Source organism: Coregonus clupeaformis, unplaced genomic scaffold (assembly GCF_020615455.1).
Source record: "Coregonus clupeaformis isolate EN_2021a unplaced genomic scaffold, ASM2061545v1 scaf0232, whole genome shotgun sequence".
Lineage (NCBI taxonomy): Eukaryota > Metazoa > Chordata > Actinopteri > Salmoniformes > Salmonidae > Coregonus > Coregonus clupeaformis.
The window spans coordinates 337,704-360,382 of NW_025533687.1; the positions used below are offsets into that span (position 1 = coordinate 337,704).

General features: G+C 48.6%; 1 protein-coding gene across 6 annotated transcripts in view; it reads left to right on the forward strand.

The window, feature by feature from the left end:
- LOC121563319 (dedicator of cytokinesis protein 1-like) overlaps positions 1–22,679 on the forward strand; it is a 236,503-nt gene that overhangs the window by 75,301 nt on the left and 138,523 nt on the right. For all 6 annotated transcript variants that reach the window (XM_045214288.1, XM_045214291.1, XM_045214290.1 and 3 more), the window contains exons 7-12: positions 301–436; positions 5,903–6,060; positions 6,783–6,864; positions 11,301–11,436; positions 14,997–15,069; positions 21,204–21,283. In XM_045214288.1, coding sequence (XP_045070223.1) covers positions 301–436; positions 5,903–6,060; positions 6,783–6,864; positions 11,301–11,436; positions 14,997–15,069; positions 21,204–21,283 — 665 coding nt within the window. The remainder of the gene's footprint in view (positions 1–300; positions 437–5,902; positions 6,061–6,782; positions 6,865–11,300; positions 11,437–14,996; positions 15,070–21,203; positions 21,284–22,679) is intronic.

Genomic DNA, 22,679 nt, shown 5'->3' on the forward strand with positions numbered 1-22,679 from the left:
CTCTCTCTCTGTCTCTCTCTCTCTCCTCTCTCTCTCTCTCTCTCTCTCTCTCTCTCTCTGCTCTCTCTCTCTCTCTCTCTCTCTCTCTCTCTCTCTCTCTCTCTCTCTCTCTCTCTCTCTCTCTCTCTCTCTCCTCTCTCTCTCTCTCTCTCTCTCTCTCTCTCTCTCTCTCTCTCTCTCTCTCTCTCTCTCTCTCTCTCTCTCTCTCTCTCTCTCTCTCTCTCTCTCTCTCTCTCTCTCTCTCTCTCTCTCTCTCTCTCTCTCTCTCTCTCTCTCTCTCTCTCTCTCTTTATATAACAGGTACCTGGATCTAGACCTTGTGGTGAGAGATAGAGATGGCAACATCTTGGACCCAGACTCTACCAGCACCGTCTCTCTCTTCAGAGCACATGAAGCTGCCTCTAAACAGATAGAGGACAGGATCCAAGAGGAGAAGGTAAACTTCAGAGATTCAGAAATCAATAAATTAATCCATCAATCCGTCAGTTAATCAATCAAGTAATCAATCAATCATATTTATTCATAAACCCCTATTTACATCAGCAGTTGTCACAAAATTATTTTACAGTAACCTGGCCTCGACCCAAAAGAGCAAGCAGAAGATCACTTCAACAATATACAAAAAAATAAGAAATCCCATTTGTCATATCATCTCCTCAGTGAGAGGTAGTGATGTGGAATGAGATTCTCTGTTTGACAGAGAGAGCAGTGTAGAGGTGGTGATGTGGAATGAGATTCTCTGTTTGACAGAGAGAGCAGTGTGAGATGATGTGGAATGAGATTCTCTGTTTGACAGAGAGAGCAGTGTGAGATGATGTGTAAATAATGTTTTAGAACATGTTAACACTATTCAGGCCTTTCCCCTCTAACCTCCTGTATGTGACACGTCATGAACAGAAACAGTAGCATTTGCCACTCTCCCTGCCGCCTCCTCTCTTCTCCTCTCTCTCCCTGCCGCCTCCTCTCTTCTCCTCTCTCTCCCTGCCGCCTCCTCTCTTCTCCTCTCTCTCCCTGCCGCCTCCTCTCTTCTCCTCTCTCTCCCTGCCGCCTCCTCTCTTCTCCTCTCTCTCCCTGCCGCCTCCTCTCTTCTCCTCTCTCTCCCTGCCGCCTCCTCTCTTCTCCTCTCTCTCCCTGCCGCCTCCTCTCTTCTCCTCTCTCTCTCTCCCTGCCGCCTCCTCTCTCTCCCTGCCGCCTCCTCTCTTCTCCGCTCTCTCCCTGCCGCCCCCTCTCTTCTCCGCTCTCTCCCTGCCGCCCCCTCTCTTCTCCACTCTCTCCCTGCCGCCCCCTCTCTTCTCCTCTCTCTCCCTGCCGTCTCCTCTCTCTCCCTGCCGCCCCCTCTCTTCTCCTCTCTCTCCCTGCCGCCTCCTCTCTTCTCCTCTCTCTCCCTGCCGCCCCCCTCTCTTCTCCTCTCTCTCCCTGCTGCCTCCTCTCTCTCCCTGCCGCCCCCTCTCTTCTCCTCTCTCTCCCTGCCGCCTCCTCTCTCTCCCTGCCGCCCCCTCTTTTCTCCTCTCTCTCCCTGCTGCCTCCTCTCTTCTCCTCTCTCTCCCTGCCGCCTCCTCTCTCTCCCTGCCACCTCCTCTCTTCTCCTCTCTCTCCCTGCCGCCCCCTCTCTTCTCCTCTCTCTCCCTGCTGCCTCCTCTCTTCTCCTCTCTCTCCCTGCCGCCTCCTCTCTCTCCCTGCCGCCTCCTCTCTTCTCCTCTCTCTCCCTGCCGCCCCCTCTCTTCTCCTCTCTCTCCCTGCCGCCTCCTCTCTTCTCCTCTCTCTCCCTGCCGCCTCCTCTCTTCTCCTCTCTCTCCCTGCCGCCCCCTCTTCTCCTCTCTCTCCCTGCCGCCTCCTCTCTTCTCCTCTCTCTCCCTGCCGCCTCCTCTCTCTCCCTGCCGCCTCCTCTCTCTCCCTGCCGCCCCCTCTCTTCTCCTCTCTCTCCCTGCCGCCTCCTCTCTTCTCCTCTCTCTCCCTGCCGCCCCCTCTCTTCTCCTCTCTCTCCCTGCCGCCTCCTCTCTTCCGCTCACTCTCTCCCTGCCGCCTCCTCGCCACCTCCTCTCCTATCCCTGTCACCTCCCTGCTCTCCCCCCTTCTCACCTCTCTCTCCCCGCCCTCTCCTCTCCCCTCCTCTTTCTCCCCTCCACCTCCTCTCCTCTCTCTCCCCGCCACCTCTCCTCTTTCTCCTCGCCACCTCCTCTCCTCTCTCTCCCCACCACCACCTCTCCTCTCTCCCAGCCATCTCCCCTCCTCACCTCTCTCCCAACCATCTCACCTCTCTCCCAACCAATCTCCCTCTCCTCTCTCTCCCAACCACCACCTCTCCTCTCTCCCCGCCCTCTCCTCACCTCTCTCCCAGCCATCTCACCTCTCTCCCAACCATCTCCTCTCCTCTCTCTCCCAACCACCACCTCTCCCTCTCTCCCCGCCCTCTCCCTCCTCACCTCTCTCCCAGCCATCTCCCCTCCTCACCTCTCTCCCAACCATCTCCTCTCCTCTCTCTCTCCCAACCATCTCCCTGAATGTCAACTTGGCAGTGTTGAACTGTGTCCCAAATGGCACCCTATTCCCTATGTAATGCACTACTTTAGACCAGGGTCCTATAGGGATTATGGTGCCATTTGGGACTCAGCCTATAAAGTGACTCTAAATTGGTGAAGTGCCCTTCAGCTATGTGGAGTCATCTTATGTGACCTTTCCATCCCTGCAGTTGCGTATGCATGGAGCAATATAACATTCTCTCAGGTCATCACCATGAATGTTAATGCGTACTTTCAGATGCCCCGGCGTATTTTTTTTAAGGACATTGTTAATTTTAAGCAAAACTAGGACATCTTCTCAAAATCATTATCACAAACATGCAGACACCTCATCAGATCATTCTCAGCAGATGGTGGACGGTAATCAGGGATGTGGTGCAGTTGCCGTACCAGGCGGTGATACAGCCCAACAGGATGCTCTGAATTGTGCATCTGTAAAAGTTTGTGATGGTCTTAGGGGCCAAACTCAATTTCTTCACCACACTGTCTGTGTGGGTGGACCATTTCAGAGTGTCAGTGATGTGTACGCCGAGGAACTTGAAGCTTTCCACCTTCTCCACTGCGGTCCCGTCGATGTGGATAGGGGCGTGTTCCCTCTGCTGTCTCCTGAAGTCCACGATCCGCTCCATTGTTTCGTTTTGTTGATGTTGAGGAAGAGGTTCCTGGCACCACTCCGCCAGGGCCCTCACCTCCTCCCCTGTAGGCGGTCTCGTCATTGTTGGTAATCAAGCCTACTACTGTTGTGTCGTCTGCAAACTTGATGATTGAGTTGGAGGCGTGCGTGGCCACACAGTCATGGGTGAACAGGGAGTAGAGGAGGGGGCTGAGCACGCACCCTTGTGGGGCCCCAGTGTTGAGGATCAGCGACGTGGAGGTGTTGTTTCCTACCTTCACCACCTGGGGGCGGCCCGTCAGAAAGTCCAGGACCCAGTTGCACTGGGCGGGGTTCAGACCCAGGGCCCGAGCTTAATGATGAGCTTGGAGGGTACTATGGTGTTGAATGCTGAGCTATAGTCAATGAACAGCATTCCTACATAGGTATTCCTCTTGTCCAGATGGGATAGGGCAGTGTGCAATGCGATGACGATTGCATCGTCTGTGGATCTATTGGGGTGGTATGCAAATTGAAGTGGGTCTAGGGTGACAGGTGAGGTGGAGGTGATATGATCCTTAACTAGCCTCTCAAAGCACTTCATGATGACAGAAGTGAGTGCTACAGGGCGATAGTCATTTAGTTCAGTTACCTTTGCTTTCTTGGGTACAGCAACAATGGTGGACATCTTGAAGCAAGTGGGGACAGCAGACTGGGATAGGGAGAGATTAAATATGTCCGTAAACACTCCAGCCAGCTGGTCTGCGCATGCTTGGAGGACGCGGCTAGGAATGCTGTCTGGGCCGGCAGCCTTGCGAGGGTTAACACACTTAAATGTCTTACTCACGCCGGCCACGGAGAACGAGAGCCCACAGTCCTTTGGAGCGGGTCGCGTCGGTGGCACTGTGTTATCCTCAAAGCGGGCGAAGAAGGTGTTTAGCTTGTCTGGGAGCAAGACGTCGGTGTCCGAGACGTGGCTGGTTTTCCCTTTGTAATCCGGGATTGTCTGTAGACCCTGCTACATACTTATTGTGTCTGAGCTGTTTAATTGTGACTCCACTTAGTCTCTGTACTGATGTTTTGCCTGTTTGATTGCCTTACGGAGGGAATAACTACACTGTTTGTATTCAACTGTATTTCCAGTCACCTTGCCGTGTTTAAATGCGGTGGTTCGCGCTTTCAGTTTTGCGCGAATGCTGCCATCTATCCACGGTTTCTGGTTAGGGTAGGTTTTAATAGTCACAGTGGGAACAACATCCCCTATACACTTCCTGATGAACTCAGTCACCGTGTCCGTGTACACGTCAACATATCCCAGTCCGCGTGATCAAAACAATCTTGAAGCATGGATTTCCGATTGGTCAGACCAGCGTTGAATAGACCTTTGCACAGGTACTTCCTGTTTGAGTTTCTGCCTATAGGAAGGGAGGAGCAGAATGAATCTGATTTGCTGAAGGGAGGGCAGGGGGAGGTCCTTGTAGCCATCCCGGAAGGGAGAGTAACAATGGTCGAGAATTTTTGAAGGCCGAGTACTACAGGCAATGTGTTGGTATAACTTCTGATACATTTTCCTCAAATGTTGATTGTTAAAATCCCCAGCTACAATAAATGCGGCCTCAGGATATGTGGTTTCCAGTTTGCACAAAGTCTAGTGTAGATCCTTGAAGGCTGTCTGGGTATCGGCTTAAGGGGAAATATACACGGCTGTGACTATAACCGAAGAGAATTCTCAAGGGAGGTAATACGGACGGCATTTGATTGAGGTATTCTAGGTCTGGTGAACAAAAGGACTTGACGTTATCACAATCACACCATGGTTAGTTAATCATGAAACATACACCACCGCATTTCTTCTTTCCGGAGTGTTCTTTATTCCTGTCTGCGCGATGTACTGAGAACCCAGCTGGCTGTATGGACGGGGACAGTATATCCGGAGAGAGCCGTGATTCCGTGAAACAGAGTATGTTACAGTCCCTGATGTCTCTCTGGACAGAGATCCTCGCCCTGAGCTCGTCTACTTTATTGTCCAGAGACTGAACATTAGCGAGTAATACACTATATATAGTAATATACTCGGAAGTGGTGGATGGTGTGCACGCCTCCTGAGTCGGACTAGAAGTCCACTCCGAATACCTCTTCTCCGCCGTCGGCGTCTTGGAGCAGCCTCTGGGATAAGTTCAATTACATTTTTCACATGTTAGTCATTTAGGAGATGCTCTTATCCGGAGCGACTTACAGTATTGAGTACATACATTTTCATATTTGTTCGTATTGCCCTGGGGGGTACGAACAAAGGATCCAATTCGGGAAAGTCGTATTTCTGGTCGTAATGCTGGTGAGTTACCGCCACTCTGATATCCAAAAGTTATTTTCGGCTGTATGTAATAACCCCAAAAACTTTCTGGTGTAAGAAATAACAAAAAACAAACAAAAAAAAAAACACTGCAAAGTTGCTTAGGAGCTAGAAGCAGAGCTGCCATGTCTGTCGGTGCCAAATGTGTCAACCTGACAGCTTAATGAAGATGGGTCTGACTGATGTTAAATAACAGTCCAGTCACTGTTAGTCTATGTCATGGAAATGTTTTGCTCCTAATGTTTTGTACACTCAGTGTATATAAATCACAAAATCATGTTTTTGACTGCACTGGGCCTTTAACCTTCACAGGCCCGTGGCCAGATGATATGACAGCCAGGCTAGTTAAGAGTACTGGACCCCCTTGTATTAAATGCAACATCTCTGTTTCCTCCCTCTTTCCCTCTCCTCCTCCTCCTCCTCCTCTCCCCGGGGCAGTCTCAGAAACAGAACGTAGATCTGAGCAGGCAGGCCAAGTTCGCCCAGACCCCGTCCTTCGCCCTCTTCGTCACCCTGAAGAACGTGGTGTGTAAGATCGGTGAAGATGCAGAGGTGCTCATGTCCCTCTACGACCCCGTTGAGTCGAAGTTTATTAGGTATGTAACCTCTATGACCTCGTAGGGTTAAAGGTCATCATGTACAGTACACAGAGCCCATGGGGAGAGCATTTGCGTTGTGGGTTTTTGTAGTCGACTTGAGCTGCAACAGATTTCCACAACGATTTTCACACATTGCTATACCAACCTTATTAAAACGACAAATTGAAACATTTGTTCACTAAAACTGTTGTTCTTATTTAACACTGTAAATTATAGGATTTAGTGGTTTTGGGTGGTTTCTTCCTTTTTAAGGTTAAAGGTCATCAGATATGTTCCTCTATGACCCTCTGAGGGTTAAAGTTTATCAGGTAAGCCAAGGGTCGCAAGAGTTCTGGAAACTTTCCTACACTTCCCAGGTTTTCCTGAAATCCCAGTTGGACGATTGGCTCCCTGCTTATTTGCTCATTATTCCGGGAATCCTCTCATCTGGAATTTCTGGAAAACCTCTGAATCATGGGAATAGTATACTCCTAGGTATGAGTCCAAAGCCAGGACCGTGACAGAACAGACCCTGCTTCCTGCTGCCAGGGGATTCTATCGTTCCAGGATTACAGCAACAAATACTGTTTAAGAAGCATCTAATCTGTGTACGACATTAGTCAGTTGATTGTAATTTCTTCATGAAGAAACTAGAGAGTTAATTTGTGATGACAGATTGTAAAGTTTAAAAGGTTCGTTTTGGTACCCTCTTTGATTTGTTCCCTCTCTTCCCCTCCTAGTGAGAATTACCTGGTGCGATGGTCCAGTCAAGGCCTGGTCAAAGATATAGATCAACTCCATAACCTGAGATCAGTCTTCACCGTAAGTATATGTAGAGTGTGTGGCTGTAATGGGAGTGTTGGCTGCAGCTGCTGCATGATTGGATACCCAGCCCTGTCATGAGGGATGTCGGAGCCCGTGGTGTGTGTGTGAGTGTGTGAGTGTGTGTGTGTGTGTGTGTGTGTGTGTGTGTGTGTGTGTGTGTGTGTGTGTGTGTGTGTGCCCCCCAATGTTTGAGGGGGCGGTGTTTGTTAAGCTCCCCGGCTCTGAAAGATAAAGACCAGGACCCAGAGCGACCCGGCTTGTTTGTGGAAAGTCACCTCTCTACTAATGGCTGGCCAAGGTCAGCCAGGTTACCAGGCGCCTACGTACGACAAGCTGGCTGATGCCTGCTACTTGCTGCGCCGCTCGCTACACTGACGGCACAGCAGGAAATGAACCATGGAGTCAATTAAATAGGGAGTTAAAGCAATTTGCGGGCAAAAACTGCCGCCTTAACAAAAGTTTATCCTCCCTTGAAAAGGTTCTGATGAATTGTTCACTCAGCCCTACCTGGCTCGTTGTCATGGTTGTTACTGCTGCAGCCTAGTAAACAGATCAGCCTGGTGTTGATGGTGTTACTGCTGCAGCCTAGTAAACAGATCAGCCTGGTGGTGGTGGTGTTACTGCTGCAGCCTAGTAAACAGATCAGCCTGGTGGTGGTGGTGTTACTGCTGCAGCCTAGTAAACAGATCAGCCTGGTGGTGATGGTGTTACTGCTGCAGCCTAGTAAACAGATCAGCCTGGTGGTGGTGGTGTTACTGCTGCAGCCTAATAAACAGATCAGCCTGGTGGTGGTGGTGTTACTGTTGCAGCCTAGTAAACAGATCAGCCTGGTGGTGGTGGTGTTACTGCTGCAGCCTAGTAAACAGATCAGCCTGGTGGTGGTGGTGTTACTGCTGCAGCCTAATAAACAGATCAGCCTGGTGGTGGTGGTGTTACTGCTGCAGCCTAGTAAACAGATCAGCCTGGTGGTGATGGTGTTACTGCTGCAGCCTAATAAACAGATCAGCCTGGTGGTGGTGGTGTTACTGCTGCAGCCTAGTAAACAGATCAGCCTGGTGGTGGTGGTGTTACTGCTGCAGCCTAGTAAACAGATCAGCCTGGTGGTGATGGTGTTACTGCTGCAGCCTAGTAAACAGATCAGCCTGGTGGTGGTGGTGTTACTGCTGCAGCCTAGTAAACAGATCAGCCTGGTGGTGGTGGTGTTACTGCTGCAGCCTAGTAAACAGATCAGCCTGGTGGTGGTGTTACTGCTGCAGCCTAGTAAACAGATCAGCCTGGTGGTGGTGGTGTTACTGCTGCAGCCTAGTAAACAGATCAGCCTGGTGGTGATGGTGTTACTGCTGCAGCCTATTAAACAGATCAGCCTGGGTGGTGGTGTTACTGCTGCAGCCTAGTAAACAGATCAGCCTGGTGGTGGTGGTGTTACTGCTGCAGCCTAGTAAACAGATCAGCCTGGTGGTGATGGTGTTACTGCTGCAGCCTAGTAAACAGATCAGCCTGGTGGTGATGGTGTTACTGCTGCAGCCTAATAAACAGATCAGCCTGGTGGTGGTGTTACTGCTGCAGCCTAGTAAACAGATCAGCCTGGTGGTGATGGTGTTACTGCTGCAGCCTAGTAAACAGATCAGCCTGGTGGTGATGGTGTTACTGCTGCAGCCTAGTAAACAGATCAGCCTGGTGGTGGTGGTGTTACTGCTGCAGCCTAGTAAACAGATCAGCCTGGTGGTGATGGTGTTACTGCTGCAGCCTAGTAAACAGATCAGCCTGGTGGTGATGGTGTTACTGCTGCAGCCTAATAAACAGATCAGCCTGGTGGTGATGGTGTTACTGCTGCAGCCTAGTAAACAGATCAGCCTGGTGGTGATGGTGTTACTGCTGCAGCCTAATAAACAGATCAGCCTGGTGGTGGTGGTGTTACTGCTGCAGCCTAGTAAACAGATCAGCCTGGTGGTGGTGGTGTTACTGCTGCAGCCTAGTAAACAGATCAGCCTGGTGGTGGTGGTGTTACTGCTGCAGCCTAGTAAACAGATCAGCCTGGTGGTGGTGGTGTTACTGCTGCAGCCTAATAAACAGATCAGCCTGGTGGTGGTGGTGTTACTGCTGCAGCCTAGTAAACAGATCAGCCTGGTGGTGATGGTGTTACTGCTGCAGCCTAGTAAACAGATCAGCCTGGTGGTGGTGGTGTTACTGCTGCAGCCTAATAAACAGATCAGCCTGGTGGTGATGGTGTTACTGTTGCAGCCTATTAAACAGATCAGCCTGGTAGTGGTGGTGTTACTGCTGCAGCCTAGTAAACAGATCAGCCTGGTGGTGGTGGTGTTACTGCTGCAGCCTAGTAAACAGATCAGCCTGGTGGTGATGGTGTTACTGCTGCAGCCTAGTAAACAGATCAGCCTGGTGGTGATGGTGTTACTGGTGCAGCCTAGTAAACAGATCAGCCTGGTGGTGATGGTGTTACTGCTGCAGCCTAGTAAACAGATCAGCCTGGTGGTGATGGTGTTACTGCTGCAGCCTAGTAAACAGATCAGCCTGGTGGTGATGGTGTTACTGCTGCAGCCTAGTAAACAGATCAGCCTGGTGGTGGTGTTACTGCTGCAGCCTAGTAAACAGATCAGCCTGGTGGTGATGGTGTTACTGCTGCAGCCTAGTAAACAGATCAGCCTGGTGGTGGTGGTGTTACTGCTGCAGCCTAGTAAACAGATCAGCCTGGTGGTGATGGTGTTACTGCTGCAGCCTAGTAAACAGATCAGCCTGGTGGTGGTGGTGTTACTGCTGCAGCCTAGTAAACAGATCAGCCTTGACGAGAAGCTAAAACCAGACAAATTTGATACCAGATTGTCCTTATTGGCCTCATCGCAATGACACAGAGTACCAATGACACAGAGTACCAATGACACAGAGTACCAATGACACAGAGTGCCAATGACACAGAGTGCCAATGACACAGAGTACCAATGACACAGAGTGCCAATGACACAGAGTACCAATGACACAGAGTGCCAATGACACAGAGTACCAATGTAACTAACTAGAATTGTGTACAAGAAGTCAAAATGTAAATGTACTCCTGGGCAGCACAGGCGGCTGGTGGCACCTTTTAATTGGGGAGGACATACTCATAGTAATGTCTGGAACCGAATAAATGGAACGGTATCAAACAGATGGTTTCCATGGTTTCCATGTGCTTGATGCCACTCCATTCACTCCATTCCAGCCATTATTATGAGCCGTCCTCCCCTCAGCAGCCTCCTGTGGTGGTCAGGATTGTTCCAAGGCAACGCTCGCTCACTCTTTCACTGTGTTCTGTGTAGTCTGAAGAAACACTTGGGCAGCGTTGCTCCAAGGCTTTACTCTTTCTCAGCGTTTCTTCATCCTGGTCCTGGGGACCCAGAGGGGGGCACATGTCTGCTTTTCCCCCTAGCACTACACAGCCAATCCAAATGGTCAACTCATCGAGCTTTGATGATTTTGAATCAGGTGTGTAGTGCTAGGGCAAAAACAAAAATGTGCAGCCCTTTGGGTCCCCAGGACCAGAATTAAGAAACACTGTTCTATCTATACTGAACAAAAATATAAACTCAACATGTAAAGTGTTGGTCCCATGTTTCATGAGCTGAAATAAAAGATCCCAGAAATGTTCCATACACACAAAAAACATATTTCTCTCAAATTTTGTGCACAAAATTTGTTTACGCCCCTGTTAGTGAGCATTTCTCCTTTGCCAAGATAAATCCATCCACCTGACAGCTGTGGCATATCAAGAAGCTGATTAAACAGCATGATCATTACACAGGTGCACCTTGTGCTGGGGACAATAAAAGGACACTAGTCACACAGCACAATGCCACAGATGTCTCACGTTTTGAGGGAGCGTGCAATTGGCTTGCTGACTGCAAGAATGTCCACCAGAGCTGTTGCCAGAGATTTGAATGTTCATTTATCTACCATAAGCCACCTCCAACTTCGTTTTAGAGAATTTGACAGTACGTCTTACCGGCCTCACAACCGCAGACCACATTTAACCACGCCAGCCCAGGACCTCCACATCCGGCTTCTTCACCTGCGGGATCGTTTGAGACCAGCCGCCCGGGCAGCTGATGAAACTGAGGAGTATTTTTGTCTGTAAAAACGCCCTTTTGTGGGGGAAAAACGAATTCTGATTGGCTGCCCTCCCAGGCCCACCCATGGCTGCTCCCCTGCCCAGTCATGTGAAATCCATAGATTAGGGCCTAATGAATTTATTTCAATTGACTGATTTCCTTACATGAACTGTAACTCAGTAAAATTGTTGAAATTGTTGCATGTTTAATATTTTTGTTCAGTATAAAATATTTTTTCCCCCCCAGTGTAACTGAAGTTGTGTAGGCTACAAGAAGGTAGGTGGTTCTGCTCCAATACCTCCGCTGAGTCCATTTGTCGTTCTGTTTCCCCAGGACCTTGGGAGTGAAGATTTAAAGAGAGAGAAGATCAGCTTTGTGTGTCAGATCGTTAGAGTTGGACGTATGGAGCTACGTGACAACAACACAAAGAAGCTGACCTCTGGGCTGAGGAGACCCTTTGGAGTAGCAGGTAGACTGGCCGTGATGGAGCCGGGATATAGCCTGTTGTGCTAGCATTCCTCTAGCCTAGCAACCAGTCTGTTTGTGCCAACATTCCTCTAGCCTAGCAACCAGTCTGTTTGTGCCAACATTCCTCTAACCTGGGTACCAGTCTGTTTGTTTGTGCCAACATTCCTCTAGCCTAGCAACCAGTCTGTTTGTGCTAACATTCCTCTAGCCTAGCAACCAGTCTGTTTGTGCCAACATTCCTCTAACCTGGGTACCAGTCTGTTTGTTTGTGCCAACATTCCTCTAGCCTAGCAACCAGTCTGTTTATGCCAACATTCCTCTAGCCTAGCAACCAGTCTGTTTGTGCTAACATTCCTCTAGCCTAGCAACCAGTCTGTTTGTGCCAACATTCCTCTAACCTGGATACCAGTCTGTTTGTTTGTGCCAACATTCCTCTAACCTGGGTACCAGTCTGTCTGTGCTAGCATTCCTCTAGCCTAGCAACCAGTCTGTTTGTGCCAACATTCCTCTAGCCTAGCAACCAGTCTGTTTGTGCTAACATTCCTCTAGCCTAGCAACCAGTCTGTTTGTGCCAACATTCCTCTAACCTGGGTACCAGTCTGTTTGTTTGTGCCAACATTCCTCTAGCCTAGCAACCAGTCTGTTTGTGCCAACATTCCTCTAACCTGGGTACCAGTCTGTTTGTTTGTGCCAACATTCCTCTAGCCTAGCAACCAGTCTGTTTGTGCCAACATTCCTCTAGCCTAGCAACCAGTCTGTTTGTGCCAACATTCCTCTAACCTGGGTACCAGTCTGTTTGTGCCAACATTCCTCTAGCCTAGCAACCAGTCTGTTTGTGCTAACATTCCTCTAGCCTAGCAACCAGTCTGTTTGTGCTAACATTCCTCTAGCCTAGCAACCAGTCTGTTTGTGCTAACATTCCTCTAGCCTAGCAACCAGTCTGTTTGTGCTAACATTCCTCTAGCCTAGCAACCAGTCTGTTTGTGCTAACATTCCTCTAGCCTAGCAACCAGTCTGTTTGTGCTAACATTCCTCTAGCCTAGCAACCAGTCTGTTTGTGCTAACATTCCTCTAACCTGGGTACCAGTCTGTTTGTTTGTGCCAACATTCCTCTAGCCTAGCAACCAGTCTGTTTGTGCCAACATTCCTCTAGCCTAGCAACCAGTCTGTTTGTGCTAACATTCCTCTAGCCTAGCAACCAGTCTGTTTGTGCTAACATTCCTCTAACCTGGGTACCAGTCTGTTTGTTTGTGCTAACATTCCTCTAGCCTAGCTACCAGTCTGTTTGTGCTAACATTCCTCTAGCCTAGCAACCAGTCTGTCTGTGCTAACATTCCTCTAGCCTAGCAACCAGTCTGTTTGTGCTAACATTCCTCTAGCCTAGCAACCAGTCTGTTTGTGCTAACATTCCTCTAGCCTAGCAACCAGTCTGTTTGTGCCAACATTCCTCTAACCTGGGTACCAGTCTGTTTGTGCTAACATTCCTCTAGCCTAGCAACCAGTCTGTCTGTGCTAGCATTCCTCTAGCCTAGCTACCAGTCTGTCTGTGCTAGCATTCCTCTAGCCTAGCTACCAGTCTGTCTGTGCTAACATTCCTCTAGCCTAGCAACCAGTCTGTTTGTGCCAACATTCCTCTAGCCTAGCAACCAGTCTGTCTGTGCTAGCATTCCTCTAGCCTAGCTACCAGTCTGTCTGTGCTAGCATTCCTCTAGCCTAGCTACCAGTCTGTTTGTGCTAACATTCCTCTAGCCTAGCAACCAGTCTGTCTGTGCTAACATTCCTCTAACCTGGGTACCAGTCTGTTTGTGCTAACATTCCTCTAGCCTAGCAACCAGTCTGTCTGTGCTAACATTCCTCTAGCCTAGCTACCAGTCTATGTGTGCTAGCATTCCTCTAGCCTAGCTACCAGTCTGTCTGTGCTAACATTCCTCTAGCCTAGCAACCAGTCTGTCTGTGCTAACATTCCTCTAGCCTAGCAACCAGTCTGTTTGTGCTAACATTCCTCTAACATGGGTACCAGTCTGTTTGTGCTAACATTCCTCTAACATGGGTACCAGTCTGTTTGTGCTAACATTCCTCTAACATGGGTACCAGTCTGTTTGTGCTAACATTCCTCTAACATGGCTACCAGTCTGTTTGTGCTAACATTCCACTCCTTGTACTCTGTGTCATATCCCCAACATGTTTGGCTTATGATACGGAGTACAAGGAGTGGAATATTGGCACAGAACAGGTCTGGATTTTAGGCTATAGTGTAACTATATCCATGTTACCAGAGCACTGACTGGGCCCACAGTACAGGTACATCTAGCCAAACAAAAGCTGAGGAGACTCTGGCTCATAGAAATAGAAGAACTAGAATGGGGAGAAGCCCCTCAGACCGCTGCCATCTGGCAGCGCAATCAATATGGCCGCCGGTCCACCCCATCACGGAACGTTGACTTGGAATGGGGATGTTAGTTCTTTTCATCCCATTTCTATGCTCTGGCCTACCGTGTGGCTTGAGAGCCACTGGTTTCTGGAGAGTTTATTCTTTCTATCGGAGTGGCTGCACTTCCGGATTTTCTGGAACCCGACTTGCTTTTGCAAAAAAAAATCCGTAGATTTCTGGACATACGTGATCCACTAGCCTATCTCCCTTCAGCTGCCGCTCAGCGGTCAGTCACCCCATGACTCTGCTGCCGCTTGTACACAAAGTTAGACCAAACGCAGCTCTTTGTGTGTCGAGACAGTAGGCTAACATAAGTAGGATTGTCTGTCGAGACAGTAGGCTAACATAAGTAGGACACAAACAGGTTGTCTAGAGTTACGGGAAGCTATTCAGGCCAGCTGTATGTAGCCTACACAGTATATCAAACTAGCAAGCCACAGACGGGCAGTAAATTGTGATTTAATGTTCATTTTTTTAAAATAATCATTGCAAACATTGGCTTAAACAGGAGGCAGACTGCTGGCTATATGGCAGCATACCTATAAAGATTACATCACACAAAACGCTAATTGTTTTTCCCCAATGCAACGTGTAGAATGCGTCTTGCTTGTGCTACGGCAATATACGTTTCAACAGACCAATAAGGTTGTAGCCTTCATATACTGTAAAACATTGACCTCCTATACTATATGTCCTGTCTCTAACAGTAACAGACTGCTATACCATTGACCTCCTATACTATATGTCCTGTCTCTAACAGTAACATACTGCTATACCATTGACCTCCTATACTATATGTCCTATCACTAACAGTACAGACTGCTATACCATTGACCTCCTATACTATATGTCCTATCACTAACAGTAACAGACTGCTATACCATTGTCCTCCTATACTATATGTCCTGTCTCTAACAGTAACAGACTGCTATACCATTGACCTCCTATACTATATGTCCTGTCTCTAACAGTAACAGACTGCTATACCATTGTCCTCCTATACTATATGTCATATCACTAACAGTAACAGACTGCTATACCATTGTCCTCCTATACTATATGTCCTATCACTAACAGTAACAGACTGCTATACCATTGACCTCCTATACTATATGTCCCGTCTCTAACAGTCATGGATGTGACTGACATCATAACAGGCAAGATGGATGATGAGGACAAGCAGCATTTCATCCCCTTCCAGCCGTGAGTATGAAATATGAACACACTCCAATCCATCACATCACCATAGAACAGCACACTAAGTCATTAAACCCACATTGACTTCTCCAGTCCTCCTTTATCATGGGAAGATGTTGCATAAACACATCAAATATGGAACAGACCATAATGGAGGTCTATGTTGGGGGTACTGCTCTGACCTCTATGGAACAGAACATAATGGAGGTCTATGTTGGGGTACTGCTCTGACCTCTATGGAACAGAACATAATGGAGGTCTATGTTGGGGTACTGCTCTGACCTCTATGGAACAGAACATAATGGAGGTCTATGTTGGGGTACTGCTCTGACCTCTATGGAACAGAACATAATGGAGGTCTATGTTGGGGTACTGCTCTGACCTCTATGGAACAGACCATAATGGAGGTCTATGTTGGGGTACTGCTCTGACCTCTATGGAACAGAACATAATGGAGGTCTATGTTGGGGTACTGCTCTGACCTCTATGGAACAGAACATAATGGAGGTCTATGTTGGGGTACTGCTCTGACCTCTATGGAACAGAACATAATGGAGGTCTATGTTGGGGTACTGCTCTGACCTCTATGGAACAGACCATAATGGAGGTCTATGTTGGGGTACTGCTCTGACCTCTATGGAACAGAACATAATGGAGGTCTATGTTGGGGTACTGCTCTGACCTCTATGGAACAGACCATAATGGAGGTCTATGTTGGGGTACTGCTCTGACCTCTATGGAACAGAACATAATGGAGGTCTATGTTGGGGTACTGCTCTGACCTCTATGGAACAGACCATAATGGAGGTCTATGTTGGGGTACTGCTCTGACCTCTATGGAACAGACCATAATGGAGGTCTATGTTGGGGTACTGCTCTGACCTCTATGGAACAGAACATAATGGAGGTCTATGTTGGGGGTACTGCTCTGACCTCTATGGAACAGAACATAATGGAGGTCTATGTTGGGGTACTGCTCTGACCTCTATGGAACAGAACATAATGGAGGTCTATGTTGGGGTACTGCTCTGACCTCTATGGAACAGAACATAATGGAGGTCTATGTTGGGGTACTGCTCTGACCTCTATGGAACAGAACATAATGGAGGTCTATGTTGGGGTACTGCTCTGACCTCTATTGGAACAGAACATAATGGAGGTCTATGTTGGGGTACTGCTCTGATCCTCTATGGAACAGACCATAATGGAGGTCTATGTTGGGGTACTGCTCTGACCTCTATGGAACAGACCATAATGGAGGTCTATGTTGGGGTACTGCTCTGACCTCTGTCCCTAAAGCTACGGTTGAAGTAGTGTGCAGAGTAGACAGTGTCCTGCGTCTGAAGTGACACCCATGTTCCCTATATAGTGCACTACTGCCGTATGGGCCCTGGTCAAAAGTAGTGCACCGTAAAGTGAACAGGGGTGCCATTTGGAACGCAGACAGGGGACTATGTTTTTGAGATTTCCTCAATACTTCACACCTGATTCATCTGCAGTTTAAGACCCACCCTATTACCCACATAGACCAGGTCAAAAGTAGTGCGGTCTATAGGGAATGGGGTTGCCATATGGGACGCACCCCCTCCACTATTCCACCGTGACTAAATTAAGGCAATCACATTTAACCGCCTGTGTTCCTGGGAGGATTTTATAATTGGAAACGCTTTAGGCAGAGTCCCAAATGGCACCCCTATTCCCTATATAGTGCACTACTTTCGAAAGTGGTGAACGATGTAAGGAAATAGGGTGCCATTTGGGATGTAGACCGTAGATACCAAGGAGTTTAGTTTAGTTGTCACCGTAGGGCAGACCACTTCAGTTAACAGCTCTATCTATGAACATAAATCATGGAAAGGATTAGACTTCACATTTACTCAGAGGAAAAGGGATTGGGACAGGGAGAGTAGTAGGTGTGGTGTTTTGACGCAAGTTTGAATCTCTCACACACACACACACACACACACACACACACACACACACACACACACACACACACACACACACACACACACACACTATCTGACTGATGCATTTCCAGTGTAGGTCGTTGTCTTACTAGCAGTGTGAGTTTTTAGCTACGACCCTGTTCTAAGGCAAACTAAACAGGAAGTTACTTAAAAAGGACTGTTTGATGTAACTACATAATTGGTTAGAGATCTCTGGCATCCAAACAGCTTCAGCTCGGAGATGGAAATGGCCCTCAGATATGGAAAACAAAGGTGTGGATTTAATGTAATGTTCTTCGTAGTCTTGCCAGAGGCAACATCATTCCCTGTAAGACATAGACTAGGGCTATGATGGCCTTTTCTAACCTAGTTTATTTAGAGTCTAAAGGCAGGGAAAATGGATAGACGTTAGTCATGCTTCAATGTTTATTGCTGATGAATGAAATCAAGCTCTTATTTATTTCATTTCTACCCTTAAAAATACTCTACATATTCCAATAAATGCTATGCATCCTTCAGGTATTTCCCAACAAATCATGTAAAAAAAAAAAAAAATCTCTCTTTGAAATGTTCTCTTTCGGGGTTTACATGCATACTCACTCACAAAAAGTTGAGTATTAACGAGACGAGACACCTTGTTTACATCTCAAAATGGCACCTTAGTCCCTATATAGAGCCCCTGGTAAAAAAAGAAAGTAGTGCACTATATTGGGAATTAGGGTGCCATTTGGGATGCACTTGCACCTTTTCCTGTGTAATGTAGGGGTTGTTGTGGAGTGTTGGTACCGGCCGGTGTGTGTATCCAGTGTCATGTTGAAGTGGATGTGATTGAAGCCCTGGTAAAACCCCGAGGGGCTTCGTTAGTTAGAGCTTAGCTGGGGTTTCTTGTACTGCAGTGGTTTTAAAACCTCTCTTCGGGGACCCCCAGACGTTTCACAATGATGTTGTAGCCCTGAAGTAGCTCACTTGATTCACCTATTTAAGGGCTTGGTGATTTTGTTGACGTGTTGAATCAGGTGCGCTTGCTGTGGAATAATGAAAATACATGGAATGGCTGGGGTTCCCTGTTAGAGGTTTGAAACCCCCTGTTGTACTGCACCTCCTCTCTGACACCTCTCCTCTGACACCTCCTCTCTGACACCTCTCCTCTGACACCTCCTCTCTGACACCTCTCCTCTGACACCTCCTCTCTGACACCTCTCCTCTGACACCTCCTCTCTGACACCTCTCCTCTGACACCTCTCCTCTGACACCTCTCCTCTGACACCTCTCCCTCTCTGACACCTCCTCTCTGACACCTCTCCTCTGACACCTCCTCTCTGACACCTCTCCTCTGACACCTCCTCTCTGACACCTCTCCTCTGACACCTCCTCTCTGACTCCTCTCCTCTGACACCTCCTCTCTGACACCTCTCCTCTGTTCTCCCGTCCCTCTGTTCTCCTACACTCCTTTCCTCATTGTCGTTATGCTCTCCAGTGGTGGCTGGTGGCACTTAAAATCGGAGGACGGGCGTAGTAATGGGCTGGAACGGAATCGGTGGAACGGTATTGAACACATGGTTTCCTTGTTTTGATACCATTCCATTTACTCCATTCCAGCCATCACTATGAGCCGTCCTCCCCGTTGTCTCACGTCTGATAGCGCGTCGGCGCGTCTGCACTGATCTGTCTGATAAACTCGTAAACACTCATGGGATAGCTAAAAATACGTTTGGCTACAATATACAAAAAAAATGTTACCAAGGTGACATCGTCCACTGAACCCCCTTTCATCCTCAAAAGAGTCAATTAATCAGACGCGTAACTTAAACGCCTCACAACTTCATCAACAAGCTGGCGAGCTAGCTATCGTATGGCCCTTCAAACAAGCTTGCACTACGCTGCTAGTTGGAGCAAGTTTGCTCAGTTGATGGAGCATGGGTTTACTGTAGTAGCCGGTTGGTCATAGCTACCGAGAGCGGAGTGATTTTCAGAATTAGGAACTAGTTGTTAGGCGGATTTCCACGACCGACTAGACAGATGGGTTGTGGTACGAGGGTCACGTAGGAGTGACGCCATCTGACGTGAGACAATGCTGTCCTCTCCTCACCAACCGCCTGTCATTTTTCACTCCTTTGTCATACTACACTGGTCCTAGCTACACTGGTCCTAGCTACACTGGTCTTAGCTACACTGGTCTTAGCTACACTGGACCCAGCTACACTGGACCCAGCTACACTGGTCTTAGCTACACTGGTCCTAGCTACACTGGTCCTAGCTACACTGGTCCTAGCTACACTGGTCTTAGCTACACTGGTCCTAGCTACACTGGTCCTAGCTACACTGGTCCTAGCTACACTGGACCCAGCTACACTGGTCTTAGCTACACTGGTCCTAGCTACACTGGTCCTAGCTACACTGGTCCTAGCTACACTGGCCCTAGCTACACTGGTCCTAGCTACACTGGTCCCAGCTACACTGGTCCTAGCTACATTAGTTTTCCTACACTTGTTTTAACGCCCCACGTCTGTCTCTCTCAGCTCTCACAGCCGCTGCCACACACGTGACTCTCCCTAGCTTCCCAAACCACACCTGCTGCTTTCTGATGCTCAGTACTGTATCAGTGCTACTCTCAATCAATCTGTCTCTCTCTCTGCCCTAGACTCTGCCCTAGACTCTGCCCTAGACTCTGCCCTAGACTCTGCCCTAGACTCTGCCCTAGACTCTGTACACTAGACTCTGCCCTAGACTCTGCCCTAGACTCTGCCCTAGACTCTGCCCTAGACTCTGTACACTAGACTCTGCCCTAGACTCTGTACCCTAGACTCTGCCCTAGACTCTGCCCTAGACTCTGCCCTAGACTCTGTACACTAGACTTTGCCCTAGACTCTGCCCTAGACTCTGTACACTAGACTCTGCCCTAGACTCTGTACACTAGACTCTGCCCTAGACTCTGCCCTAGACTCTGTACACTAGACTCTGCCCTAGACTCTGCCCTAGACTCTGCCCTAGACTCTGTACACTAGCACTGAAAAAACCACCTGTTTTAGTTGTCCTTTACTTAATCTATGTCAACTCTCTGGCTATCTAGGTTCCACCACATCCTGAATTCATTAGAAATGGAGGTGAAGGGGGTAGTAAACTGAGAGACCTTTGCTTCACTCTCTTGCTTTGTTACTAGAAGGGCACTAGAGTTGGCTGGCACCATGTCCTAAACCATGATCTCTTCTGTCTGTTTCCTTCCTTAACGTTGGTTCCCCATCCTGCTCCACTACTGTAATCTAACACGTCTCTGTCATGTTGGTTCCCCGTCCTGCTCCACTACTGTAATCTAACACGTCTCTGTCATGTTGGTTCCCCGTCCTGCTCCACTACTGTAATCTAACACGTCTCTGTCCTGTTGGTTCCCCGTCCTGCTCCACTACTGTAATCTAACACGTCTCTGTCATGTTGGTTCCCCGTCCTGCTCCACTACTGTAATCTAACACGTCTCTGTCATGTTGGTTCCCCGTCCTGCTCCACTACTGTAATCTAACACGTCTCTGTCATGTTGGTTCCCCGTCCTGCTCCACTACTGTAATCTAACATGTCTCTGTCCTGTTGGTTCCCCGTCCTGCTCCGCTACTGTAATCTAACACGTCTCTGTCATGTTGGTTCCCCGTCCTGCTCCACTACTGTAATCTAACACGTCTCTGTCCTGTTGGTTACCTGTCCTGCTGTAATCTAACACGTCTCTGTCCTGTTGGTTCCCCGTCCTGCTCCGCTACTGTAATCTAACACGTCTCTGTCCTGTTGGTTCCCCGTCCTGCTCCACTACTGTAATCTAACACGTCTCTGTCATGTTGGTTCCCCGTCCTGCTCCGCTACTGTAATCTAACACGTCTCTGTCCTGTTGGTTCCCCGTCCTGCTCCACTACTGTAATCTAACACGTCTCTGTCCTGTTGGTTCCCCGTCCTGCTCCACTACTGTAATCTAACACGTCTCTGTCTCCGTCACTGCATTTTGCGTCACTGTTTGGTGTGTTACTCTTCCTCCACCCTTCTCTTCTTCTGTCTTCTCCCTCTCTCTCTCTCTCTCTCTCTCTCCTCTGCCCTCTCTCTCTCCTCTCCTCTCCCTTTGGTGTTGTGCCTGTCATGTGCCTACTCCAGGCTAGCGTTGGATGATGCCATGCTTCGCCACAGGCAGCTGAACATCTCCCGTTTTTCACCCAGGGTGGCGGGGGAGAGCGACTTTCTCCAGACCGTCATCAACAAGGTCATCGCCGCCAAGGAGGTCAACCACAAGGGACAAGGTAAAGTTACTGTGCAGAGAGGGAGGGATGAGATGCTTGGAGTGGTACATTGGGAGGGCAGGGAGATACTGTTGGTGATGTTACTGTGTGATAGACAATACAATATGATATACAATATATGTAATACAATATGCCTGGGGTACTTGGTCCAAGGAGGCCAATCACAAAGGACAATTTAAAGTTACTGTGCAGGGAGGAATGATATGAAAGGCCTGGGGTCTGACTAAGGGTTGAAAGGCCTGGGGTCTGACTAAGGGTTGAAAGGCCTGGGGTCTGACTAAGGGATGATAGGCCTGGGGTCTGACTAAGGGTTGACAGGCCTGGGGTCTGACTAAGGGATGAAAGGCCTGGGGTCTGACTAAGGGTTGAAAGGCCTGGGGTCTGACTAAGGGTTGAAAGGCCTGGGGTCTGACTAAGGATTGAAAGGCCTGGGGTCTGACTAAGGGATGAAAGGCCTGGGGTCTGACTAAGGGTTGAAAGGCCTGGGGTCTGACTAAGGGTTGAAAGGCCTGGGGTCTGGCTAAGGGTTGAAAGGCCTGGGGTCTGACTAAGGGTTGAAAGGCCTGGGGTCTGACTAAGGGTTGAAAGGCCTGGGGTCTGACTAAGGGTTGAAAGGCCTGGGGTCTGACTAAGGGTTGAAAGGCCTGGGGTCTGACTAAGGGATGAAAGGCCTGGGGTCTGACTAAGGGTTGAAAGGCCTGGGGTCTGACTAAGGGTTGAAAGGCCTGGGGTCTGACTAAGGATTGAAAGGCCTGGGGTCTGACTAAGGGATGAAAGGCCTGGGGTCTGACTAAGGGTTGAAAGGCCTGGGGTCTGACTAAGGGTTGAAAGGCCTGGGGTCTGACTAAGGGTTGAAAGGCCTGGGGTCTGACTAAGGATTGAAAGGCCATTTGACCATACTGTAGATGTCTTAGTAAATCACCTAGTATCTTACCATACCCATTTGACCATGCTGTAGATGTCTTAGTAAATCACATGGTATCTTACCATACCCATTTGACCATACTGTAGATGTCTTAGTAAATCACATGGTATCTTACCATACTGTAGATGTCTTAGTAAATCACATGGTATCTTACCATACTGTAGATGTCTTAGTAAATCACCCCCATGGTATCTGTAGCCATACTTGTAGATGTCTTAGTAGAGCGACAGCAATGGGTTATGCCTTGCCATAGTGTAGATGTCTTTAGTAAATCCAGGTACTTACCATACTGTAGATGTCTATAAGTGAGATAACCCCACTTAAAGTGTATTTGGGGTAGAAGGATGTATACTATCCCAGGTATTCCTTAATGTACTTACCATCGCTCAGTGGAGTAGCCCCAGAGGGAAGAGAACATTCTCTGTGGTATAGTCATGTTGGATGAACATGGGGCGGCAGGTAGCTTAGTGG